This window comes from Dendrobates tinctorius, unplaced genomic scaffold (genome assembly GCF_039654945.1).
Source record: "Dendrobates tinctorius isolate UK_male_01 unplaced genomic scaffold, ASM3965494v1 ptg000070l, whole genome shotgun sequence".
Lineage (NCBI taxonomy): Eukaryota > Metazoa > Chordata > Amphibia > Anura > Dendrobatidae > Dendrobates > Dendrobates tinctorius.
The window spans coordinates 33,041,977-33,065,466 of NW_027361738.1; the positions used below are offsets into that span (position 1 = coordinate 33,041,977).

The 23,490-nt window shown below is 47.7% G+C and overlaps 1 protein-coding gene across 6 annotated transcripts in view; it reads right to left on the minus strand.

Moving 5' to 3' along the window:
* KMT2C (lysine methyltransferase 2C) overlaps positions 1 to 23,490 on the minus strand; it is a 312,840-nt gene that overhangs the window by 46,770 nt on the left and 242,580 nt on the right. For all 6 annotated transcript variants that reach the window (XM_073581565.1, XM_073581564.1, XM_073581563.1 and 3 more), the window contains 5 exons: positions 19,296 to 19,404; positions 19,016 to 19,094; positions 18,400 to 18,463; positions 9,555 to 9,787; positions 162 to 1,697 (listed from right to left, as the gene is read on the minus strand). In XM_073581565.1, coding sequence (XP_073437666.1) covers positions 162 to 1,697; positions 9,555 to 9,787; positions 18,400 to 18,463; positions 19,016 to 19,094; positions 19,296 to 19,404 — 2,021 coding nt within the window. The remainder of the gene's footprint in view (positions 1 to 161; positions 1,698 to 9,554; positions 9,788 to 18,399; positions 18,464 to 19,015; positions 19,095 to 19,295; positions 19,405 to 23,490) is intronic.

Sequence of the window (23,490 nt, forward strand, 5' to 3'; positions counted from 1 at the left end):
GGAGTTTCATGCAAAGTTAGTAAGTGGACGACATTTGGTCAAATAATTTTTGCATTGCTGGCACACCAGAAATCTGCGAGCGTTCTGCCCAGAAAACAGGAGCATGTCCCACCTCATGAGGAAACATCCTTACACTAGGTTGATACCACAGCTCAACTCACCAGTGCATTATCCTGTCTTCCTGTGGACTTCAAATCGAAGGGACCATCTTCAATTGACTGTAAACGTTCCTCAGAGTTTTGAGGCAACAGGACCGGTTGTTTCTTGTTTTTGAGCAAGTGTTTTAGTAACTCATTTCCAGATTCCAGTTTTCCTGAGGGGCCGGAGGCAGTGAGAGAGGTTATTTCTGTGGAAAGTGCAATGTGCGATGTGGCTTTATCATCTTCATCAGTCTTAAGCCCGACTGATGGTTGCTTTACTTTAGAGTCAGATTCCTCTGGAGATTGATCTCCTTCCACCTGCTCCAGTTTAATTTCCTGAATAGTAAGGTTGTCCTTGGTGTGCGGATGACTGTCCTCTTGGTCTAGTCTGGGTTCCTGAAGTATCTGATTCACATCTTTAGGGAGAAGCGGCCCTTCAGTATTTACAGAGCTACTGTTTGCTGTGTTGGGTGTTGAGGAACGTACTAAGTCAGCCACATGTTCTCCTTGAAGATCATTCATGACACTGACTGTTGGGGTTGATGCTTCTGAGATACTTGGCGTTAGTGGAGCAGTAGAATCAGATCGTGGCGTTGATGGAGGTGATTTTAAAGAATCGGAGTCTTCCTCCTTTTTCTTCTTTCGCTGTCTTTTCTTTTTTCCTTTTTCTTCTGGAATGATATCAGAATATACCTGTATGAGGGACTGGCTCGGACTCTGGAAGTTTGTGGAACTTGCAGGCCTGTCCAGTCCACAAGGGTTTCCATTGTTAGCAACAGGTGACGAGTTGGAGACATTTGGCATTAAGGGGGTATGTGGAAATCCAGTCTGATTTTCTTGTCCATATGGGGAAAGTTCTAAAGATCTTTTATCAGGGTTTTGCACAAAAGGTGCAGCAGGGGGAGAATTACCTACATTTGGATGGGTCACTCCATGTACCATTTGAGATTGCTCTTGAGTAGACTGTTCAAGAAAGTCATTGGGCAAGTCAGAACTGAAGAAAGTCATTTGTGACAAAGGTCTATTATTGGTGTCCGGACCAACTACGCCATGTTGCTCCATTTCTAGCCTTTGCTGCAATGCTCTCTGACGATCCACCTCCTGCATGAGTTGAATTCTTTGCCGTTCCTGTTGTTCCCGCAATCGTTCTTTCCTTTCCCTCTCTTGGAACGTTTCGCTGAAGGGGTTGTTGTCATGAAACTCAACCCTAGGTGGGGCATTGGGGTTTACCACAGCAGCAGCACTGGTTACTTCAGTACTGACAGGACGTGGCATCTTAGGTGGATTTACTGGTGTGGCACCTCTAGGCGGGGGCTGCCACCCTTGCATGTTTGGCATCCTCGGCTGATTGGGTTGGCCTGATGTCATAGGCCCTGGAGGGTGCAGTGCTTGTGGAACAGGAAAGCCAGGTGCATTCATTGGTGGCGGTCCTCCCCCTGTCATCATCGCTTGCGGTGGCAGGACTCCAGGCATTAAAGGTGCTACTGAAAACTGCTGCTGCTGCTTATTTCGGTATTCTTCAATAAGCTCTGTATGTTCTTTCTGCTGTTTTCGTATCTATCAGAGAGTAAATAAATTATATTGTCAAAGCAAATAAGAGTCACATTAAAATAAGTCACCACTAGCTACTTAAAAGCAAAAGTGTGTTACATGGGTTTGTACAGGTCTGTTCACATAATATTCATTTATGTGTAGGATGTGTGCTAGGAAAGTGAGATACATGACAAATGTGTCAATATGGCACCTTTTTCAAATGGAGGATAAAAATGTGTGCAAAATCTTGGCATCTGTGTCATAATGTGTCAGAAAAAAAGCATGGAACAACATAAGACTATGCTATGTTCATTCAGTGAAGGCCAGTAAAAAAATGTGAGCCTGCTGGTGACTTATGCAACTACACGGTATCTGATAAAAGTATATGTAACCAGCTCTTCAATAAATTTTTCATGACTTAGGCTGGTTTCACACTAGCGTTTTTTAGCGCAGCGCATAGTGCGCGTACATGCACATGCGTCCTGAGCCCCTATCTTTAACATGGGTGTGCATGGTCTAGCGTTTGCGTTGTGTTTTTTTTGTAGTGTGCGCCTAGGCGCTCCGGACGCACCCTGTTGCATTTTTTGTGCGTCAAACCTGTCAAAAAGGAGATTTTTGTGTACTCACTGTAAAATCTCTTTCTCTTAGCCTTTAATTGGGGACACAGAACCGTGGGTGTCATGCTGCTGTCCACTAGGAGGCAACACTATGCATAATCTGAAAAAGATTAACTTTGGCTCCTCCTCTGCAGTATACACCCCTGGACGGCGTCAGCCTTCTCCAGTTTTGTGCAAAAGCATTAGGAGGAATATACCAGAAACATAACCATGCCTGTAAAAAAAGGCTACTATAAACAGGCTCAAACAACAATATGAGAACCCAACCGTAACAACGGCCCGCAAGGGCTACAGGGTGGGAGCTGTGTCCCCCAATTAAAGGCTAAGAGAAAGAGATTATACGGTGAGTACACAAAAATCTCCTTTACTCTGTCGCCTTATTGGGGGACACAGAACCGTGGGACGTCCTAAAGCAGTCCCTGGGTGGGAAGCAGTGGACGAATATTGTGCTGACAGTCCCCTAGACTTGGGGTACTGCCGCCTGCAGGACCCGTCTACCCAGGCTCGCATCCGCTGAGGACTGGGTATGCACTCTGTAGTGTTTTGTAAATGTGTGCAGGCTAGTCCAAGAGGCTGCCTTACACACTTGATGTGCTGAGGCTTGATGCCGAATGGCACAAGAGGCCCCTACCGCCTGCGTAGAGTGTGCCGTGATACCGGCCGGAAGGGGAGAATTGTTGAGGCGGTAAGCCTCTTGAATGGTGGACTTGATCCACCTAGCAAGGGTGGCTTTGGAAGCCGGTAGGCCCTTGCGAACGCCTTCTGGAAGAAGGAAAAGTGAATCAGACTTCCGGAAGGGAGCAGTCAGACACGTAAATACGCAATGCCCTGACAAGGTCAAGCGTATGCAGAGGCTTCTCTACCCTATGAACGGGAGCCGGGCAAAGAGACGGCAGTGATATTTCCTCATTAAGGTGGAAGCTGGACACGACCTTCGGAAGGAAGGATGGTATTGTACGGAGAACCACCTTGTCCTGATGAAAAACCAGGAAGGGTTGTCTGCAGGAAAGAGCTGAAAGTTCAGACACCCTGCGTAGCGAGGTGATTGCCACCAGGAAAACCACTTTCTGTGATAGAAAGCGGAGTGAGACCACCCTAAGGGGTTCAAAAGGAGGTGACTGTAGTGCTGTCAAGACCAGGTTGAGGTCCCACGTCTCCAACGGACGTTTGTAGGGGGGAACCAATTGGGAAACCCCTTGGAGAAAAGTCTTCACTTGCGGCTTGTTAGCAATACGCCTCTGAAAAAGCACTGAAAGCGCTGACACCTGGCTCTTCAGCGAGCCCAGGGATAGCCCGGCGTCCAGGCCTGACTGAAGGAACCCGAGGACCTTTGGAAGAGAATAGGGAAGTGGAATCTGCCCACGAGAGTCGCACCATGTGAAGAAAACCTTCCAGGTACGATAAATCCTGGCTGAAGTTGGCTTTCGAGCCCTGATCATGGTTTTAACAACGTCCGGTGAAAAAAACCTGCTTGGGTCAAAACCCAGGTCTCAATGGCCACGCCGTCAAATTGAGAGCCCCTGAGCTCTGGTGGAAGAACGGGCCTTGTGACAGGAGGTCGGGACGTGTGGGGAGACGCCAGGGAGCGTCTGCTGTGAGTTGCACGACGTCGGCGTACCATGTACGCCTGGGCCAGTCTGGAGCGATCACAATGGTGGGAACACCCTCTTGTTTGATCTTCCTCAGGGCTCTGGAGATCAGGGGGAGGGGTGGAAAAATGTACAGAAGCTGGAACTGGGTCCAGTCCTGAACCAGGGCATCTGCTCCAAGCGATCGCGAATCGCGCGTCCTGGCCATGAAATTGGGAACCTTGGCATTGAGATGGGATGCCATCAGATCCACGTCCGGGGTCCCCCAACGATGACAGATCTGACCGAAGACTTCAGGATGGAGAGACCATTCCCCCGAGTCCATTCCTTGTCGGCTGAGATAGTCGGCTTCCCAGTTGTCCACACCCGGAATGTGGACCGCGGAGAGTACCGACCTTGCATCCTCTGCCCATTGTAGGATACGCGTTACTTCGGTCATCTCCTGGATGCTGCAGGTGCCGCCTTGATGGTTCACGTATGCCACTGCCGTGGCATTGTCCGACTGTACTCTGATATGAGAGTCTGCCAGCAAGTGATGGAAGGCTTGCAACGCCAGGAAGATGGCCCGAATTTCCAGGATGTTGATGGGCATGGTCGATTCCCTTGGTGACCACCTGCCTTGCGCTCTGTGATGTAGGTGCACCGCGCCCCAACCCATAAGGCTTGCGTCGGTGGTCAAAACCTTCCATTGACCGGAGAGAAAGGATTTTTCCCTTGCAAGCGAGGTTGGCTTGAGCCACCAGTGCAGGGACCTCCTGGTGTGTGCTGATAACCGGAACTCCCTGTCGAGGGAGAACGGATTCCTGTCTCAGGACTGGAGGATGGCCAGTTGAAGGGGTCTGAGGTGAAACTGGGCAAATGGTACCGCCTCCATTGCTGCTGCCATCCTGCCAAGTACTCTCATGGCATACCGGAGAGATCTGGGGGACTTGCGGAGGAGTGTGTGAACTCCCAGACGGAGAGCCAGTGCCTTGTCCCTGGGGAGGATCACCAGACCCTTGGAGGTGTCGAATAGCATCCCCAGGAAGGTCAGAGACTGACTCGGGGTAGTCGAGGACTTCCGTAAATTGACTAACCATCCCAGGCGCGTCAGAGTGTCGATCGTGATTGTGACGTTGACCTCGCAGTCCTTGAGGGTGGGGGCCTTGATGAGAAGGTCGTCCAGGTATGGAACGACTACTATGCCTCTGGAGTGCAGAACATCCATGGTAGCTGCCATGACCTTTGTAAATGTTCTGGGGGCCGTGGCCAGACCGAACGGGAGGGCCACAAACTGGTAATGGTCTTGGTTGATTGCGAATCTGAGAAACCTCTGATGGGCGGGAGCAATCGGTATATGCAGGTATGCGTCCTGTATGTCTATGGAGGCAAGATATTCTCCCTTTTCCATAGACGCAACGATTGACCGGAGGGATTCCATGCGGAAGTGACGAACTCGAACGTACTTGTTGAGTTGCTTGAGGTCTAGTATGGGTCGGACGCTGCCTCCCTTCTTGGGCACCACGAACAGGTTGGAATATAACCCTCGGAAGCGCTCTTCTGCTGGGACAGGCACTATGACTCCTGCTCGCAGGAGGGAAGAAACCGCTTGACGGAAGGCCTGAGCTTTGAGCGGGGATTTTGGAGGGACAGAGGGAAAAAACCTGTGCGGTGGGCTGGTAGTAAACTCGATTTTGTATCCTGAAGACACTATTTCCTTGACCCACTTGTCTTCTGTAATAGGCAGCCAGACCTGCTGAAAGAGTAGCAGTCGTCCGCCTACAAGTGGGGTGTCTTCCAGAGGGCATGAGTCAGGACGAGGGAAAAGTCTGAGGTTTTCCTCCTTTAGGTTTTGCCTGGCTTGCCTTTGATTGCCAGTTCCTGTCCGGCCTCTGTGCCGCACGTGTGTTGTCCCTGCGGGGGGCACGATTACGGTTTTGTGCTGGGCGTGAGACGGACCAGCCCGAAGAATTCCGAAAGGATCGGAAACGAGATTGATTACGCCTTTTAAACGTGCGTTTTGGTCTTAGTTGAGGGAGGGAAGTACTTTTGCCCCCGGTGGCATTGGAAATCATTGTATCCAGCTTTTCACCGAAAAGACGGCCACTGAAGTACGGGAGATTTGTTAGGGACTTTTTTGAGGCCGCATCTGCTTTCCATTCTCTTAGCCAGAGAATACGCCGGATTGTAATGGCGTTTGATGCTATTCCCGCTATTCCTCTTGCAGAGTCCAACGCTGCAAGGACCAAGTAATCTGCCACCACTGCAATTTGCACCGCCTGGTCCGCCAGCTGAGGATTTGAAGCTTGAAGGCCCTTTTGCAATAGAGCAGCCCAAGCCATGATGGCCTTGGCTGCCCAAACTGAAGCAAATGCGGGAGCCAAAGAGGCACCTGCCGCTTCAAAGATTGAACGAGCCATGCGTTCGACTTGTCTGTCTGCCGTGTCCTTGAGGGTTGAACTGTCCGGCAGCGAGAGAAGCGTTTGTGCTGCCAGCCTAGAGACTGGAGGGTCCACTTCAGGCGGATCTGTCCAATCCTTGGTGTCTTTCTGTGGAAAGGGGCATTTTGCTTCCAAATACTTGCGATTGGCGAATTTTTTCCTCAGGCTGCGAAAAATGCTTAGAAAGGATTTGTTGAAATTCCGGGTGATTAGGGAAGACCTTCGATGGTTTCTGAACACTTTCAAAGGAAATCTTGTGTTCTGGTGCTTCCGGGGTTGGATCTGAAATGTCCAGCACCCGAAGGATGGAAGAGACGATATCCTCAACTATCGCAGTATTGCTAGGGGGACAAGGGAGCAAAGCGTTCTCTGTTTCGTTATCTGAATTGGAGTCACATATGCCCTCTGAGTCCTGCGCATCGCTAAGGAGCTCCCTAGCGGGCGAACTAGAGCGGAGGTTTCCCGTGGTCTGGGATCGTTGTGGAGATCCGCATTGTCCTTCTCTATCAGGGGACGGCCTCGGTGACATGAGGCCACTGTGTCTTTCCCTGGAGGGGGAAGACCTATTGCTATGTGAGGACGCAGCTGAACGCGACCTGTGGGTCCGCTTACGCCTCGAACTGTCGGAAGCGCCCTGATCATGAGACCGGACGTACCTTTGCTGGGTAACGTTCATAGCCGAGACATGACCCTGCAGAGCCTGCAGTAATGTGGAGGTCAGGATATCTATGGACTGTGTCATAGACTGCGACATCTGAGTTGCCCATTCCGACGCAGTAGCGGTCGCAGAAGCGTTGGTAGGGACTTCTTGGGGTTCTGCTCCGGTTTTTTGGGTACAGTCCCGGCAGTGCGGATACGTGCTGCCACTGGGGAGAGTGACCTTGCAGGCTGTGCAGACTACATAAAAGCAGTCTTGCCTGGTTCTTTTCTTTGAGCCCGACATAGTATCTAGGCTGATTAATAGAGGCCCTACAGGGGTATCTACGCAGAGGAAAAAGGAGTAGGAGAGCGCTATATGGTATAGGAATTCACAGCTGAGTACCAAGGACCCAGCTGTGATCTTACCCCACCGATGCTCCCCTTAGGTCCAGCGCTGATAAGCCCCACGTCCTGTGCCCCCCGGAGACTCTGTGCTGCCTTCCTCCAGGTGCAGCAAGATGGCCACCGGATTCTGAGGTGGAGAGGGAAGGGGGCAGAGAGCTGGAAAAGGGCGCGCTGGGCCATGTAAAAGCGCGCCCTTCCTGCCTCGATCCGCCCCTTCTATGACACTGCAGTGTCATTTTCGTCATCCGGGGGGGGGGGGGGGGGGGGGAAAGGCGGCGGCTTCGGCTAGGCCGAAGCCGCGGTCTAAATTAGAGGCCTGATGCCCAGGAGGGCTCCAGAGCGGCGCGGTAGTCCGGGAGGGGGTCGGATTTGCACCAGACCCCCCCGGAATGGGCGACTGGCTAGCGGTGGGGGCAGCAGGGCTAGCGGTTCCTGTGTGGGGGTCCCTGGAGCGCCATGGAGCCACTGCTGCTGCTGCAGAGGCAGGGGCGCAGAAATCCCTGTCTCTGCTGTGCCACGTCTGCCTGCACCCTCCCCCGGCCCCAGCAGGATCCCACAGCTGGTCTGGGGTCCCTGGTGCAGAATGCTGTCTGTACTCCGACCCTACCTGCGGCTTCTCAACCTAATGCCCCCTGCGGGGGATTAGGGAAGGTGCGTCTGTCACAGTCAGGGGGGTCTTCATCCTTGCCTCAACCTCAACCCAGACCCTGAAGGGGGTTGGGGAAGGAGGGGGGGGGTCTCAACTTCGGACCAGTACCCGAGGGACTGGGGAAGGAGCGACATGGGGAACCGCCATCTCCACTTCAACTGGGCACCCCTAAAAAGGGGGCCAAGGAAGGAGCCATGCCGGGAGTCTCGCTGGAGACCCACTTTTCTTCATCTGTTCCGACGAAAGGAAAAAAAGAAAAAAGGTGTGCCTCCTTGCGACACTAAGCAAAAACTAGAGAAGGCTGACGCCGTCCAGGGGTGTATACTGCAGAGGAGGAGCCAAAGTTAATCTTTTTCAGATTATGCATAGTGTCGCTTCCTAGTGGACAGCAGCATAACACCCACGGTTCTGTGTCCACCAATAAGGCGACAGAGTAAAAAACGCATGCGCACGAAATGCGCAAAAAAACCCCACACATTACAGTCTATGGGAATGCTGGCGTGCGCATGGACATGCGCACGCCTGCGTTTAAAATCGCATGCGTTTTAAGAGTTAACATGGCTAGAAACTGGTTAAAATGCATGCGCATAAAATAAGCAAATGCATACAAAACACATGATGCGTTTTTTTGCATGCGGTTCTATTGCTCACGATGCGCAGCGCTAAAAAACGCTAGTGTGAAATTAGCCTATTTGTTAAAAAGATTTCTATTAGAATCTCTAAGTTCTGGTTGCCTAAAGGGTATTTGTCACCCCAAGGCTTTGAAGATAAAATGTCATCAGGTTTTCACTATGTAATCTGAGAGCAGCAAGATGTGACAGACCCTGATTCCAGAGATTTATCCCTTACTGGACAACTTGCGGCAGTTTTAATAACATCAGTGTTTTCTCTGCTGCTGATCTAGAAGATCTCTGAATTCTTAGCTCTGTATAACCTCACACCACTGATCGACAGCACCCTGTGAACACTGTGCAAAGGCAGAAAGTTGCTATAAAACACTGATTTCAATAAATCTGCAACAAGCAGCCTAGTGATACATCACTGGAATCAGGGTGTCTGCACTTACATAATGCTGCTGTCAGTTTACATATTAAACTTCCCTTAAATTGCATCCTTACCATGGAAAGATCATTAAAGATTATTTAAAATCTTAAAAATGTATGTGTTAATTTAGACTATTAGCCTAGTATAATCTTTGACTAAAATATGCTAAAAATATAATTAACCCCTTAACCCCCAAGGGTGATTTGCACGTTCATGACCGGGCCAATTTTTACAATTCTGACCACTGTCCCTTTATGAGGTAATAACTCTGGAACGCTTCTATGGATCCCGGTGATTCTGACATTGTTTTCTCGTGACATATTGTACTTCATGTTAGTGATAATATTTCATTCATATAACTTGCGTTTATTTGTGAAAAAAACGGAAATGATCAAAATATTGATATACGCATCCTATAAATACCAATGAAATCACTTGGAGGATGTTGGTCGATGCAGTTACACAAGGCGGCCGATGCGCCTTTCCAGTACTCTATGGCTTCAAGAAGTGCCATTTACCTGTTCCAGCTGTTTTTGCACCATGCTTTGCTGCTCTGTGACATGTTTCAGCTGTTCAGCATCCTCCTCAGGGAATTCTCGCCCCGCCTTCTTGGCTGTGCGCTGCTTGGCTGACAAAGCTTTCTTAGATTTTCTGTGAGCGCCAATTTGTTCCTCCAAGAATTTTTGCTGGATTTGAAGGAGTTGCTGAGTCTCCTGAAGCCATTCCTCATATTGTTTTTTCTGAGAGTCATCTAAAGAAAGAAACAATAATAAAATGACAACTTTGTATTAGACTTGACTGAGTTCCAGGAAAATGTGGCACTGTTTTTCTAGTCAAATGTGTAACTGAACAGGTCTCAACTTCCTTGCAGGAGCTCTAAAGCTAGAATCTAATCATATACTAAGATGCAGACCTGGTTCAAGGAACCATATTAAAGGAAATCTGTTAGCAGGTATTGGATATGTACTGTAACGTAAGGGGAGAATGGGGCAGGGGCTGAGAATGATTTCAGTGATGCGTGCGGCTGTTTAGATACAATCAGTGACAGTATAAGACTACAGCTCCAATCACACCCTCCAACACTGATTAGCAGTTTACTATCAACATAGGGCTTTCTGAGCTCTGCTACATCTAAAAACAATGATTGCTGCATAACTGCTGCCCCAGTAAGCTACCATATATACTCGTGTATACGCCGAGATTTTCAGCCCATTTTTTTGGGCTGAAAGTCCCCCATCTCAGCTTGTACACAAGTCATATACCTGGGGGTCGGCAGGGATGTCAGAGATCATACTGATCCCCCTGACGCGTCTCTGCAGCCCCCCCTTCTCCCACAGTCTCCCTTCCTTCAGCGGTCATGTGGTACCGCTCATTAAACACATGAATATGCGCATATTCATGAGTTTAATGAGCGGTACCACATGACTGCGCCAGGAGGGGGTAAGAATATCCAATATTCACCTGCCCCCGGTCCATCGCTGTTTGCAGCTGCCTGCTGCCTGAACAGTCACTGATAGGATGTGGCAGACAGCGGCAAGCAGCGATGGGCCGGGGACAGGTGAATATCTCATGGGCCGGGGACAGGTGAATATCTCATGTGCCGGGTCCTGAGCCATCGGCAAAACCGGCACCTGTCCCCCATAGCGCGCCAGTGTCGCCGCCTGCTCAGGACCCGGCACCTGCCCCCCAGCGACGAGAGGCGAGTATGGCATTTTTTTTGCAGCAGCGGCAGCTTCAGCATATGGGGGCATGATCTATAGAGCATCTTATGGGGGAAGCATCTTATGGGGCATAATCTATGGAGCATCTTATGGGGGAAGCATCTTATGGGGCATAATCTATGGAGCATCTTATGGGGGAAGCATCTTATGGGGCATAACCTATGAAGCATCTTATGGGGGCCTAATCTATGGAGCATTTTATGGAGCATCTTATGGGGGCATAATCTATGGAGCATTTTATGGGGGCATAATCTATGGAAGATTTTATGGGAAGATTTTATGGGGCATTTTATGGAGGCATAACCTATGGAGCATCATATGGGGGCAGCATCTTATGGGGCATAATCTATGGAGCATTTTATGGGGCATATTTTATTGGTCATTTTATGGGGGCATAACCTATGGAACATTTTATGGGGGACATAATCTATGGAGCATCTTATGGGGGCATAATCTATGGGGCATTTTATGGGGGTATAATCTATGGAGCATTTTATGGGGGCATAATTTATGGAGCATCTTATGGGGCATAATCTATGGAGAATAATCTATGGAGCATTTTATGGAGGCATAATCTATGGAGCATCTTATGGGGGCATAATCTATGGAGCATTTTATGGGGCATAATCTATGGAGCATCTTATGGGGTCATAATCTATGGAGCATCTTATGGGGTCATAATCTATGGAGCATCTTATGGGGTCATAATCTATGGAGCATCTTATGGGGTCATAATCTATGGAGCATCTTATGGGGTCATAATCTATGGAGCATCTTATGGGGTCATAATCTATGGAGCATCTTATGGGGTCATAATCTATGGAGCATCTTATGGGGTCATAATCTATGGAGCATTTTATAGGGGCATAATCTATGGAGCATTTTATGGGGGCATAATCTATGGAGCATATTATGGGGGCATAAACTATGGAACATTTTATGGAGCATTTTATGGGGGCATAATTTATGGAGCATCTTATGGGGCACAATCTATGGGGCATCTATGGAGCATCTTATGGGGCATAATCTATGGAGCATCTTATGGTGGATAATCTATGGAGCATTTTATGGGGGCATAATCTATGGAGCATATTATGGGGCATAATCTATGGAGCATATTATGGGGGCATAATCTATGGAGCATATTATGGGGGCATAATCTATGGAGCATATTATGGGGGCATAATCTATGGAAGCATATTATGGGGGCATAATCTATGGAATCATATTATGGGGGCATAATCTATGGAGCATATTATGGGGGCATAATCTATGGAACATTTTATGGAGCATTTTATGGGGGCATAATTTATGGAGCATTTTATGGGGCACAATCTATGGAGCATCTTATGGGGCATAATCTATGGAGCATCTTATGGGGGATAATCTATGGAGCATTTTATGGGGGCATAATCTATGGAGCATTATTAACCTTGGAGCAGCATTATATGGGGTGTATTTTGTATGGAGCATCTTATGGGGCCCATCATGAACTGTATGGAGCATTATATGGGGCTCCTGATTCAATATGGATATTCAAAAACATTTAACCTACTGATGTCTCAATTTTACTTTTATTGGTATCTATTTTTAATTTTGAAATTTACCAGTAGCTGCTGCATTTTCCACCCTAGGCTTATACGCGAGTCAATAAGTTTTACCAGTTTTTTGTGGCAAAATTGGGGGGGCTTATACTCGGGTCGGCTTATACACGAGTATATACGGTAAGTCATACATCACTGGAATCAGTGTCTCTTTTCCTACATTATGGGGTTTTTAGATGCACAATCCAAATACCAAAAACTGGTGACCAGTTCCCCTAAAACATTTTATCAGGTAAAAAAAAACCAAAAATAATCTCAGCATGCACTAGTCTACTGTGTTTTATAGACCAGACCATCACATATCAATAAGCAGTCAGCAGTGCACCCATCTGCCATCTATATGGGCGCATGGAGCCAGTTACATCAGCAATTTGCAGAGGTGACTGGCCTGACTTAATAGCACCGAGTGTAACAGGCCAAAGACATCTTATTAGAAGCAACAAATTCACACGTCTGCAGTTAAGAAGCCCTCGTAAGAGGACAAGATGGCTCTGGAAATTTATCTGAAGTGTCCCTTTATTAAATGATTCCTAGAATGTTATCCTGACATTTACATTTGTGTTATAAAATAACATACATGACACTATATGCTGCCGATTGAGCAACCAATCTCCACCTTTTCATGACACGGCCAATCTCCATTTTTGCCGCCTCTTCACAGACCGATAACTTTTATTTTTCAGTCCACATAGACGTAAGAGATTGTTTTTTGTGGGACGATTTATACTTTTGAATGACACCATTCATTTGGCCACATAGTGTACTGGAAAACGGGAAATTGTGGGGAAAACAGGATTTTTGGTTGCTTACCATAAAATCTGTTTCTCGAAGGCTTCATTGGGGGACACAGGATTCATGGGTGTATGCTGCTGCCACTAGGAGGCTGACACTATGCACATAAAGTTAGCTCCTCTTCTGCAGTATACACCCCACTAACTGACACTAAGTTAATCAGTTAGTGAGAAAGCAGTAGAAGCAACAAGATAAAAAGAACAGACAACTCAAACAATAGCATACAGAAGAAAGAACAAGAGTTCTAAATTATGGGAGAGTACTGTGTCCCCCAATGAAGGCTCCGAGAAACAGATTTTACGGTAAGCAACCAAAAATCCTGTTTTCTTTATCGTTTCATTCGGGGACACAGGAACCATGGAACGTCTCAAAGCAGTCCCTGGGGAGGGAAACAGCTGAAAAACTCCATTCAGGTTAGAGAACTCACCACTGCCGCCTGCAAGATCTGCCTAGGATGGCACCTACCGAAGCGTATGTATGGACCTTGCAAAATTTGGCAAACGTGTGAATGGAAGACCAGGTTGCCACTTTGCAAAGTTGTAGGGCAGATGCCCCATGGTGTACCAGCCAAAGAGGCACCCACTGCCCGGGTAGAGTGAGCCTTAATCCCAGGGGGGAGGCACTCTGCTCTTAACCCTGTAAGCCTCCAAAACTGCAGTTCTGATCCAGCGAGCAATCGTAGCCTTGGAGGCTGGCAGACCTCTTCGCGCACCATCTGGAATGATGAATAGGAGGTCCATCTTCCTAAAGAGAGCGGTCCTAGCCAGATAGATCCTCACCGCCCTGACCAGGTCTAGCCTGTTCAGTTAACGCTCCCGAGAATGAGCCGGACAAAAGGAAGGGAGGACAATAACTTCATTCAAGTGAAAGGTGGACACCACCTTGGGAAGGAAAGAAGGCGGAGGCCGCAACACCACCTTATCCTGGTGACGAACCAAGAAGGGGGGCAACAGGAAAGAGCCGCCAACTCTGAGACGCACCTAATGGAGGTGATGGCCACAAGAAACGCCACCTTCCAGGACAGAATGGACAAGGAGACCTCTCGGAGAGGTTCAAAGAGAGAACCCCTCAGGGTCTCCAGAACAAGATTGCGGTCCCAGGGGTCCATGGGAGTCCAGTACGGGGGAGCCGCATGCACCAGTCCTTGAAGGAAAGTTCTGACTTGAGAACAGGAGGCTAAGGACTTCTGAAAGAGAATGGAGAGAACTGATACCTGACCCTTTAGAGAACTAAGGGTAAGGCCAGCATCAAGTAAAGCCTGGAGTAAAGCCAAAATGGAAGGAAGAGACAAGGTCATCGGCGGAATGTCATTAGACTCACACCAGCAGAAATAGGCTTTCCAGATCCGATAATAGACCCTGGAAGACGACGGCTTCCTAGCCTGGATCATGGTGCACATCACCCGATCAGAAAAAACAGACGCTCTCAGAACCGTGGTTTCAACAGCCACCCGTCAAATTGAGCGACCGAGAACTCTGGTGGCAGATCGGTCCTTGTGACAGAAGATCTGGCCTGTCTGGGAGCCTCCAGAGGGCGTCCGCGAGAGGATTGACGATCTCTGCGAACCAGGACCTTCTGGGCCAATCTGGTGCGATCAGAATAACCAGTACCCCCTCCGCTTTGATCTTCAACAGCCTGGGAAGAAGGGGAAGAGGAGGAAAGATTGGAAAGCACGAATTGCGACCAGGGAATGGCCAGAGCATCGGCACCCACCGTGAGAGGGTCGCGGGACCTGGAGACGAACCTTGATTGGGGGACACAGGTAACCGTGGGTGTATGCTGCTGTCGCTAGGAGGCTGACACTAGGCAAAAAAAAAGGAAATGGCTCCACCCCAGTAGTATACAATCACTGACAGGAACCAAGTACCTCGGTTAATGTTAAAGCAGTAGGAGAAGCAACCAAAAACTCAACATATGTACCAACCCAGCAACAAAAGGCACGTAGGCCCAAAAACGGTACAAACAATTAGGGACGGAGCTGTGTCCCCCCAATGAAGGCTCCAAGAAAGAGATTTTACAGTGAGTACCAGAAATCTTTCTTTATTGCTTCATTGGGGGACATGGGTAACCATGGGACATCCCAAAGCAGTCCCAAGTGTGGGAAACTGAAAACAATGCAAAGAAAAAGACCTAGGCCGGCTGGTGCGTAACCGCCACCAGTAACACCTTCATTCCCAGGCCTGCAACAGACGAAACATGGATATGAAACGTATAAAACATTGTGAAAGTGTGCAAAGAAGACCAGGTCGCAGCTTTACAATCTGTTAAGCCAAAGCCTGGAGACGAACTGCCCAGGCAGTTGCCACCGCCCTGGTGAAGTGAGCCCTTTCTCTCAGAGGAAGCTGTTAGTCCTGAACGAGGTAAACCTCCGATACTGTCGAACAAAACCAAACGGGCAATAGTGGACCTTCAGGGTATCAGAGAGGCAAAAGGAAGCAGTCCTTGTTGGATATACTCTGATAGCTCTGACCAGAGCGACTTCACCAGGGGATGAACCGGAGAGGGACATAGAGAAGGAAGGACAAGTAGGAAGGAACAGCCCGAGAGCTACCTTGTCCTGATGGAGAATCAGGAATGAAGAACAGCAGGACAAAGCCGCCAACTCAAACTCTCCTGATGGACTTATTGGCAACTAAGAAGGCCGCTTTTATGACCGAAAACGGAAAACCTAGAATGGGCTCCAAGGGAGCGCACTGGAGTGCACCAAGGACAAGATTAGCATCCTATGGATTCATTGGAGAACGATAAGGGAGGTGCCAGTTGGGCGGCTCCTTGAAGAAAGGTCTTTACCTGGGAACGAGAAGCCAAATCTTGTTGAGAAAGGTTTGACAGAGCGGAAACCTGACCCTTAAGGGTACTGACCAAATTGTTGTCCACACTCCACTGAAAGAAGACCTTGTATCAAAACCTATGAGTAGCGGATCCCGGGACCTGGCTACAAACTGAGGAACCTTGTGGCTCATCTGAGACATCAGGAGGATGAAGTCCGGTGAGCCCCATCCTTGACATTTGATTGAAAATGGTGGAATTGAAAGACCACTTGCTTGATGTGAGACCCCGAAGACTCAGTAAATCAGATGCTCAATTTTTCACCTCAGGAGTGTGTACGGCTGATATGGTGGTAACGAGACGCTCCGCCCGTTGCAGAGTCTTTGTTACCTCTGCCATCTCCTGTTTGCTGCGAGTCCCTCAATGATGTTTTAAGCTACGACAGTGGCATTGTCTTGATTTTATATGACCCTGCTGGCTTGCTAGGAAGGACTGTCAGTGGCGAAGTGCAAGGAAAAAAAAACTGCCCTGATGTCCAGGAGATTGATGGGGAGAGTGGTTACTTAGGCATTCCAGCGACCCTGCGCTGAATGATGAAGAAAAAGCCACTCCCCAACCAAGGAGGCTGGCGTCAGTAGTGACGACCAACCACCAGAGAGGGTGGAAGGACCTCTCTCGTAGGACTGATGCTAATTGCGACTGCCAGGTCATGGACTGCCTCCCTTTAAGAAGCGGTAGAATGGGCCGGTCCAGGGAAGCGGTTCTCTTGTCCCAAGCCGAAACGAGGCCCAGCTGAAGGGAACGGGTATGAAACTGGGTAAAGGGGGAATGCCTCCATGGCCGTAATTATCTCCCCAGAACTCTCATGCCGTACCGTAGGGAGAGAGAAGCTGGACGCTTAGAGTGCGGATCCTTTGGCAGAGGGATAAGAACTTCACCCTTGGAAAGAAGACAACTTGTGCCATGTCAAACCTCATTCCCAGACACACCAGGTGCTGAGCTGGCGTGAGAGAGAACTTTTCTCTGTTGATAATCTAGCAGAGACGGGCCAGGAGCATCCAAGGTGAACTGTAGACTCTGGTCGCAGATTCGGCGGGACTCCATCCTGAAAAGACGGATCTGAACATGAGGGTTCAAACATTTTTAATGTAAAATCAGAAGGAGAGATCCGACCTTCTCTGGGACTACGAAAAGATTAGAGTAGAACCCTGAAAACTGACTGTTCCGGGAAACAGGTACGATTACCCCTGAGGGTAGCAGTGAAGAGACGCCTGAAGAACTTCTGGAGCCTGCGACGGATGTCTTAGCAAGCGAGACTGAAAGAAACGTCCTGGGAAGGAAGTTGTATTTTTTTTTTTTTTAAGGGTGTATCTGTAATCCACACCTTCAACCAGAGGGTGTGGCACACAGCAATGATGTTGCTGTTCTCCCCAGCAGAGCAAAAGGTCGCATCCAAAGAGGCGGTCAAAAGATATTTGCAGTCCAGGGCAATCTGGTCTGCTATCTCATCCAGTCAAACCGCCGCTAGGATGCCCTGGCGAAGCATTCTTGCCCAGGCAGATATGAACTTTGCCACCATACTTGAAGCTGCGATCATCCGATCACGTGTGCTATATACAGCGATGCCACAACATCGTTGAATATAGTAAAAATCACTGTCTCCTTTGAAGCCCGGTCACAGGCTGAATATTAACGGAACTCAGTCTTCAACAGACCCCCCTACCATAGCAGCCCATCGGAAACCTTCGATCATGTCACGGACGCGCTGATAGGCACATGGAACAACACACCCCCATGGGAATACAAGAGTTTGAGTTAAATGGCATTTAACAGGTTAACAATTAAGGGCAGAGCTCTGCTCCACCCATGATTGTTAAGGGGGTTTTACACATAGCGATATCGCTAGCAATATCGCTAAAGCATCACCGATTTGGTGACGCAGCAGCGATATCGCTAGCAATACCGCTATGTGTGATACTTGCCTCTGACCGGCTCCCCCGCTGTCTGTCGCTGATCGCGCAGCTCCATTTCTCGTCGGGCGCTTCCTGCTGGGGCCGACGAGCGACGCGTGGACGCGGACGGGAGGATGTCAGGATCGCCTCGTCTGAATGGTAAGTAACGACCGCTGTATCGCTGCTGCATCGCTGTGAGATCTGCCTGTGTGGCAGCTCACTAGCGACCATTTAGCGATGCACCAGCGATCCTGACCGGGTCATATCGTTGTCAGGATCGCTGGTGCATAGCTAAATGTAAAGGGGCCTTTAGAGGCGGGGTCCAGGCTGTAACACACAGCCATCACCTGCCGAGTATGGGGTGGGCTTCATACACCTGCTTCCGATGAATCTACTTTCAGAGTCCCAAGATTGCAAGGCAAGAGTACTGGACAACCCCGTTAAGATTAGTTCAGTCTGCTGTACCATAGAAACAAACCCAGCATACAGGGTACATAACACATATTCACACTTAAGTATACTCACTGACAAATCCTGGACCGAAGTTTGGGGGATTTGGTCGAATCATTTGTGGTGCTGTATTTCCATCCTACAGAAACAAAATGTTATACATAAATTTACACACAAAAGCACATTTTGGGTCTTCATGACCAGGCTATTGAAGGGATTTTATATTTGCATGTGCTCTAGTTAATGTTTATTTTGATATAAGAAGACATAGTTCGATGAACTCTGATTGGACTAGTGCTTTTGACTGCTTACTGGTGAGTGGTTAAGGTCTTCAATTACAATATTTGCTATAATTTAATTTTTCCAATTTGTTGGTAATATATTATATTTTCTCTACTAGTTTCCTAAAAAGAATGGGAAGCCTACTGGGTGGGCATGATCTTTACATTTTTTTTTCTTTTTAAAGTGCAGATTTCTCCTCTATAGATGGAGCTGTAATACCTATTATAGGTGACACTACAGGGTCCAGTTGGGGTTTAAAGGATTTCCTAACTATACAAATTTGAAAAACTATCCCTAAAGTATGATAATGAACATCTGGGAAACAAATTATTCATTTACAGAATTTAAGTGAATTTTAACAATACATTTGGATGAGGCATGTAACCATATATCCACACTTCCATTCTACCTGTGAAATCCCTGGTGGAACAACGCTCTGGCCTTCAATATTTTGAGCAACAGGCATTTGCTGAGCTGTGAAAGGGAATCTATGAAGAAAAAATTAAAAAAAAGTTTAAATTACAATAACATGATATAATTCCTTAACAAAAAGGGTATTTTTTTAATTTCTTCATTAGGTAATGGAAGAATGTTTGCAGCAGTTTAGATATTAAAGGTTTTTGCCCACTGTAACAATTCATTGCCTATCCATTGGTGATAAGATGCTGATGAGCTGGGCTCTAACTTACCGGTTCATCACCATTGGTGGCATTCCCATGTTGTTCACCATAACTTTATTGATGCCTTTCAGAGCGACCATTTTTGCCTTCATTATAGGATCAGTGATGGCATCAAAATCTGTGAAAAACAAAACACCACAATATAACTACTACGAGGGAATGTTTGATTACATGGATGTAAGAAGACTGGCAGCCATGATCAAATGGAGCTGCGGACGTAACTGGCTCAAGTTTTACTAAGGGCGGGGTCACACTGCGTTTTAGCAGTCCGTCCGGTATAATGCGGTGTAACGCAGTCCGTTAATGCTGCCATTGACCCCCATTATGTGGAGCATCGCGACGCGTGCCGTCATTCACTGACGGAGCCTCGGACGCGGGCTGCAGCGTCTGAGGCTTCGTCACCGCTAGCGCTGATGAATCATCAGCGCTAGCAGTATAGCATAACGCATATCACGTTAAAGCAGCCAGTCAACGCTATGCGTTGAACGGGCTGTGTTAACGCTATGTGAATCTGGCCTAAGGCAGGCTAAACTCGGCCTAAACGGTGCTTTCATGATAAAAATAAAAAACAACAATCGGAGAGTCAAAGCAGAAGGAATGTTGTACCCACTAAAAAAAATTTAGACTGAAAAATGAAACCTACTCCCAGGCAATTTTTAATTTTTGCGCCTTTGTTTCCTTTCTTTTACAATTCTTTCTACAGCCAACACCTTATTTTATTCATTTTCATTTCTTTCACAAGAAATCTTTCTTGGAGCCTTCATTGAGGGACACAGGTAACCATGGGTGTATGCTGCTGTCACTAGGAGGCCGACACTAGGCAAAAATGGTTAGCTCCTCCTCAGCAGTGTACACCCAACTACTGGCACAAAGCTCGTCAGTATTAGTGAAAAAGCAGTAGGAGAAGCAACAATAACATATACACGTGCAACATAGGCGTGCTGTGTCCCCCAATAAAGGCTCCAAGAAAGATTTTACCATAAGTACCAAAAATCCCTCTTTCTTGATTGCTTCTTTGGGGGACACAGGTAACCATGGGACGTCCTAAAGAAGTCCCCAAGGGAGGGAAAAGAAAAAACCTGTGATTAAATCAGGTTGGGAGAGAGCCGGCCGCCGCTTGCAGCACCTATCTAGGTCAGCATCAGCCGAATCATAGGTATGTACCTTATAGAATCTTGCAAATGTATGAAAAGATGACCAGGTAGCAACCTTGCAAAAGCCTGGTGGCAAATAGCCCAGGAAGCCCCCACCACACAGGTAGTGAGCCTTCACTCCCAGAAGGGGTAGTCTATCCTTGACACGATAAGGCTTCAGGTACATCCAACAGTCGATAATAGATTTGGAGGCAGGTAGTCCCTTGCTGAGACCGACAGGAATGACAAACAAGGAATCCAAACGTCTGAAGGATGTTGCTCTTCAGAGATAGAAATGCAGTGCTCTGACTAGGTCCAGTTTGTGGAGAGACCTTTCCAGGGAATAAACAGGGGAAGGGCATAAGGAAGGACAACACAGTCATAGATAAGGAATGGGGATACCACCTTAGGGAGGAAGGAAGGCAAAGGACTAAGGACCACATTTTCCTGGTGAAAAACGAGGAAGGTGATGCGGCAAGAGAGCCTTTAACTCTTAGCTCCATCTGATGGAAGTGATCACAACCAAAAAGGCATCCTTCCAGGAGAGAAGAGAAGCCGAAATGTCCTGAGTGGGTTTGAAAAGGGATCCTTGCAAAACGCTATAAACTGGGTTAAGGTCCCACGGGTTCACAGGGGGACGAAATGGTGGTGCTAGATGAGCAACTCCCTGAAGGAAGGTCTTGATCTGGGGAAGAGCGGCAAGATTTAGTTGAAACAGAATTGAGAGAGCAGAGACCTGACCCTTGAGAGTACTAAGAGACATCCGGTCTCTAGCCCTGACTGGAAGAACGTCAGCATAGATGGAAGGGAAAAAGGCATGGGACCTGTGCAGCTGTCTTTACACCGGCGAAAAAAGGCCTTCCAGGACTGATGATAAATGCGTGAAGATGAGGGTTTACTCACCCTGAGCATGATCTGTATGACTTTGGATAAGAAGCCTGCCTCTCTCAGGACTGCAGCTTCAACAGCTATGCCATTACATTGAAAGACGAGAACTCTAGTGGAACAGTGGACCCTGAGAAAAGAGATCTGGCTAATCTGGGAGTTTCCAGGGTATATCTGCGAGTAGGTTGACTAAGTCTGCATACAAGGCTCCTGTGGGCCAGTCTGGAGCCACTAGAATAAGTGGAACTCCTTCCTCCTTGATCTTGACGAGTCTGGGAATCAGGGGAAGGGGTGGAAAAAGGTACGGAAATTGAAACTGAGATTATGGACTGACCAGGACATCGTAACAGACCACAAGGGGTTCACGAGACCTGGCCACAAAACAAGGGACCTTTTGATTCATCAGAGATGCCATCAGAACGACATAGGGAGTGCCCCACCTCTGACAGATATGTTTGAACACAGAGGGGTTGAGGGACCACTAACCCAAGAAGAGACTCTGAGAACTTAGGAAGTCAGTGGCCAAGTTGTCCACTCCTTGGAATGTGGACCCCTGAGATATCGCTGGCACGTGCCGCTCGGCCAAAGCCATAATCCGTGAAACCTCTAACATTACTGGCTTGCTGCGTGTCCAACCCTGATGGTTTATGCCACAGCCCTGGTATTGTTGGATTGAATTCGAACTGGTCGGTCCCTAAGAATGTCCTGCTAGTGGAGAAGAGATGTAGATGGCCCTGATTTCCAGCAGTTTGATGGGAAAGGAGGTTCACCGAGAGTTCCAGCGACCCTGGACTATGTGGTGAAAAAAGACTGCTCTCCATCTAAGAATACTGCCATTTGTGGAGACAACTTGGGAGGAATGACCTTCCATGCCGAATGGAGGGGTGGGGAGACTCAACCATGCCATGGACTGCCTCACTTGGAGAAGCAGGAGTATGGGGCGATTCAGAGAAAAAATCCTTTTGTCCCATGCTAACAGAAGGGTCAGCTGGAGGGGACTGGTATGGAATTGTGAGAAAAGGGACAGCTTCCATCGCGGCAATCATCTTCCCTAGTACTCTCATGCAGAAACAGAGAGGGGATGGGCGTCTTAGGGAACTAATCCCCAGATGGAGTGCCGACAGCTTTTCCTTTGGTATCAAACAGCATGCCTAGGAAAACTAGGCGTTGGCCAAGGATTAGAGACAATTTCACAGTGTTGATCACCCAGCCTAGATGGGAAAGAGTGTCCAAGGTGATATGAAGACTTTTGCACAGGGCTGTGGAGTCAGAGTTGTGGAGTCGGAGCTCATTTTGGTGGAGTCAGAGTCGGTATAAAATGGACCGACTCCTAAAATATATAATAAATTGGGTACAGTAGTTCAATGCAGAATGTGCTGAATATTTTTTCATAGGAATTTGGAAAGTTATGAAATGCCCTATAAATGGCTGTTCTATTCCTGATCTAAGGCTACATTCACACAGCATTTTTGCTGCGTTTTTTGTGGATACGTTTTTCAGCTGCAAAAGCCGATCAGATTTTTAAAAAAACCGCATCACCTGAAAGGTTTTTGAGCTCATAGATAATGTTTTCAATATCAAAAGCAGATTAGAAATCTGCTCTATCCATTTATCCATATCTGTCTCCATATCTTATCTGTACCAAAAAGAATGAAAGCTAGGTAGCACACAGACTAACACTTCCTGCCAGGCAAAGGAGGAGGAAAGAGCGTCTCCAACATCATTAACAAGATATTTTGTAAGTGACAAAGTTACTGTAACAATGACAGCAGATATGTCTAAAAGACAGCTCATACAGCTTGTTGTGAAGGACGGTGTACAAGTAACATTATTTGCACGACCAGCTTTTACAGCTCTTAATGGAGAAATGGCACCCAAACTTGGTGTTTCTCTGGAAAGAGAAAGTATTAGAAAATGAGTGATTCAAGAAGCCCTTAAACAAAAGGAAGATCTTAAAAAGACTCTCAAAAGACGCTTCATGTTTCTTAAAATGGATGCCTGCAAACGTCACAGAGTGAACTATTTTGCCATCAATGTTCGATATGTTTGTGACAGCAAAAATTGTTACCAACACGCTGGCAGTACAAGATAGTAAAGCTCATCACAGCAGCCAGTTTCTCCAGGCCTTAGTGGAAAAAGTTCTGCAAGATTACTAACTCAAAAAAGAACAGGTTCTTGCTATTGTA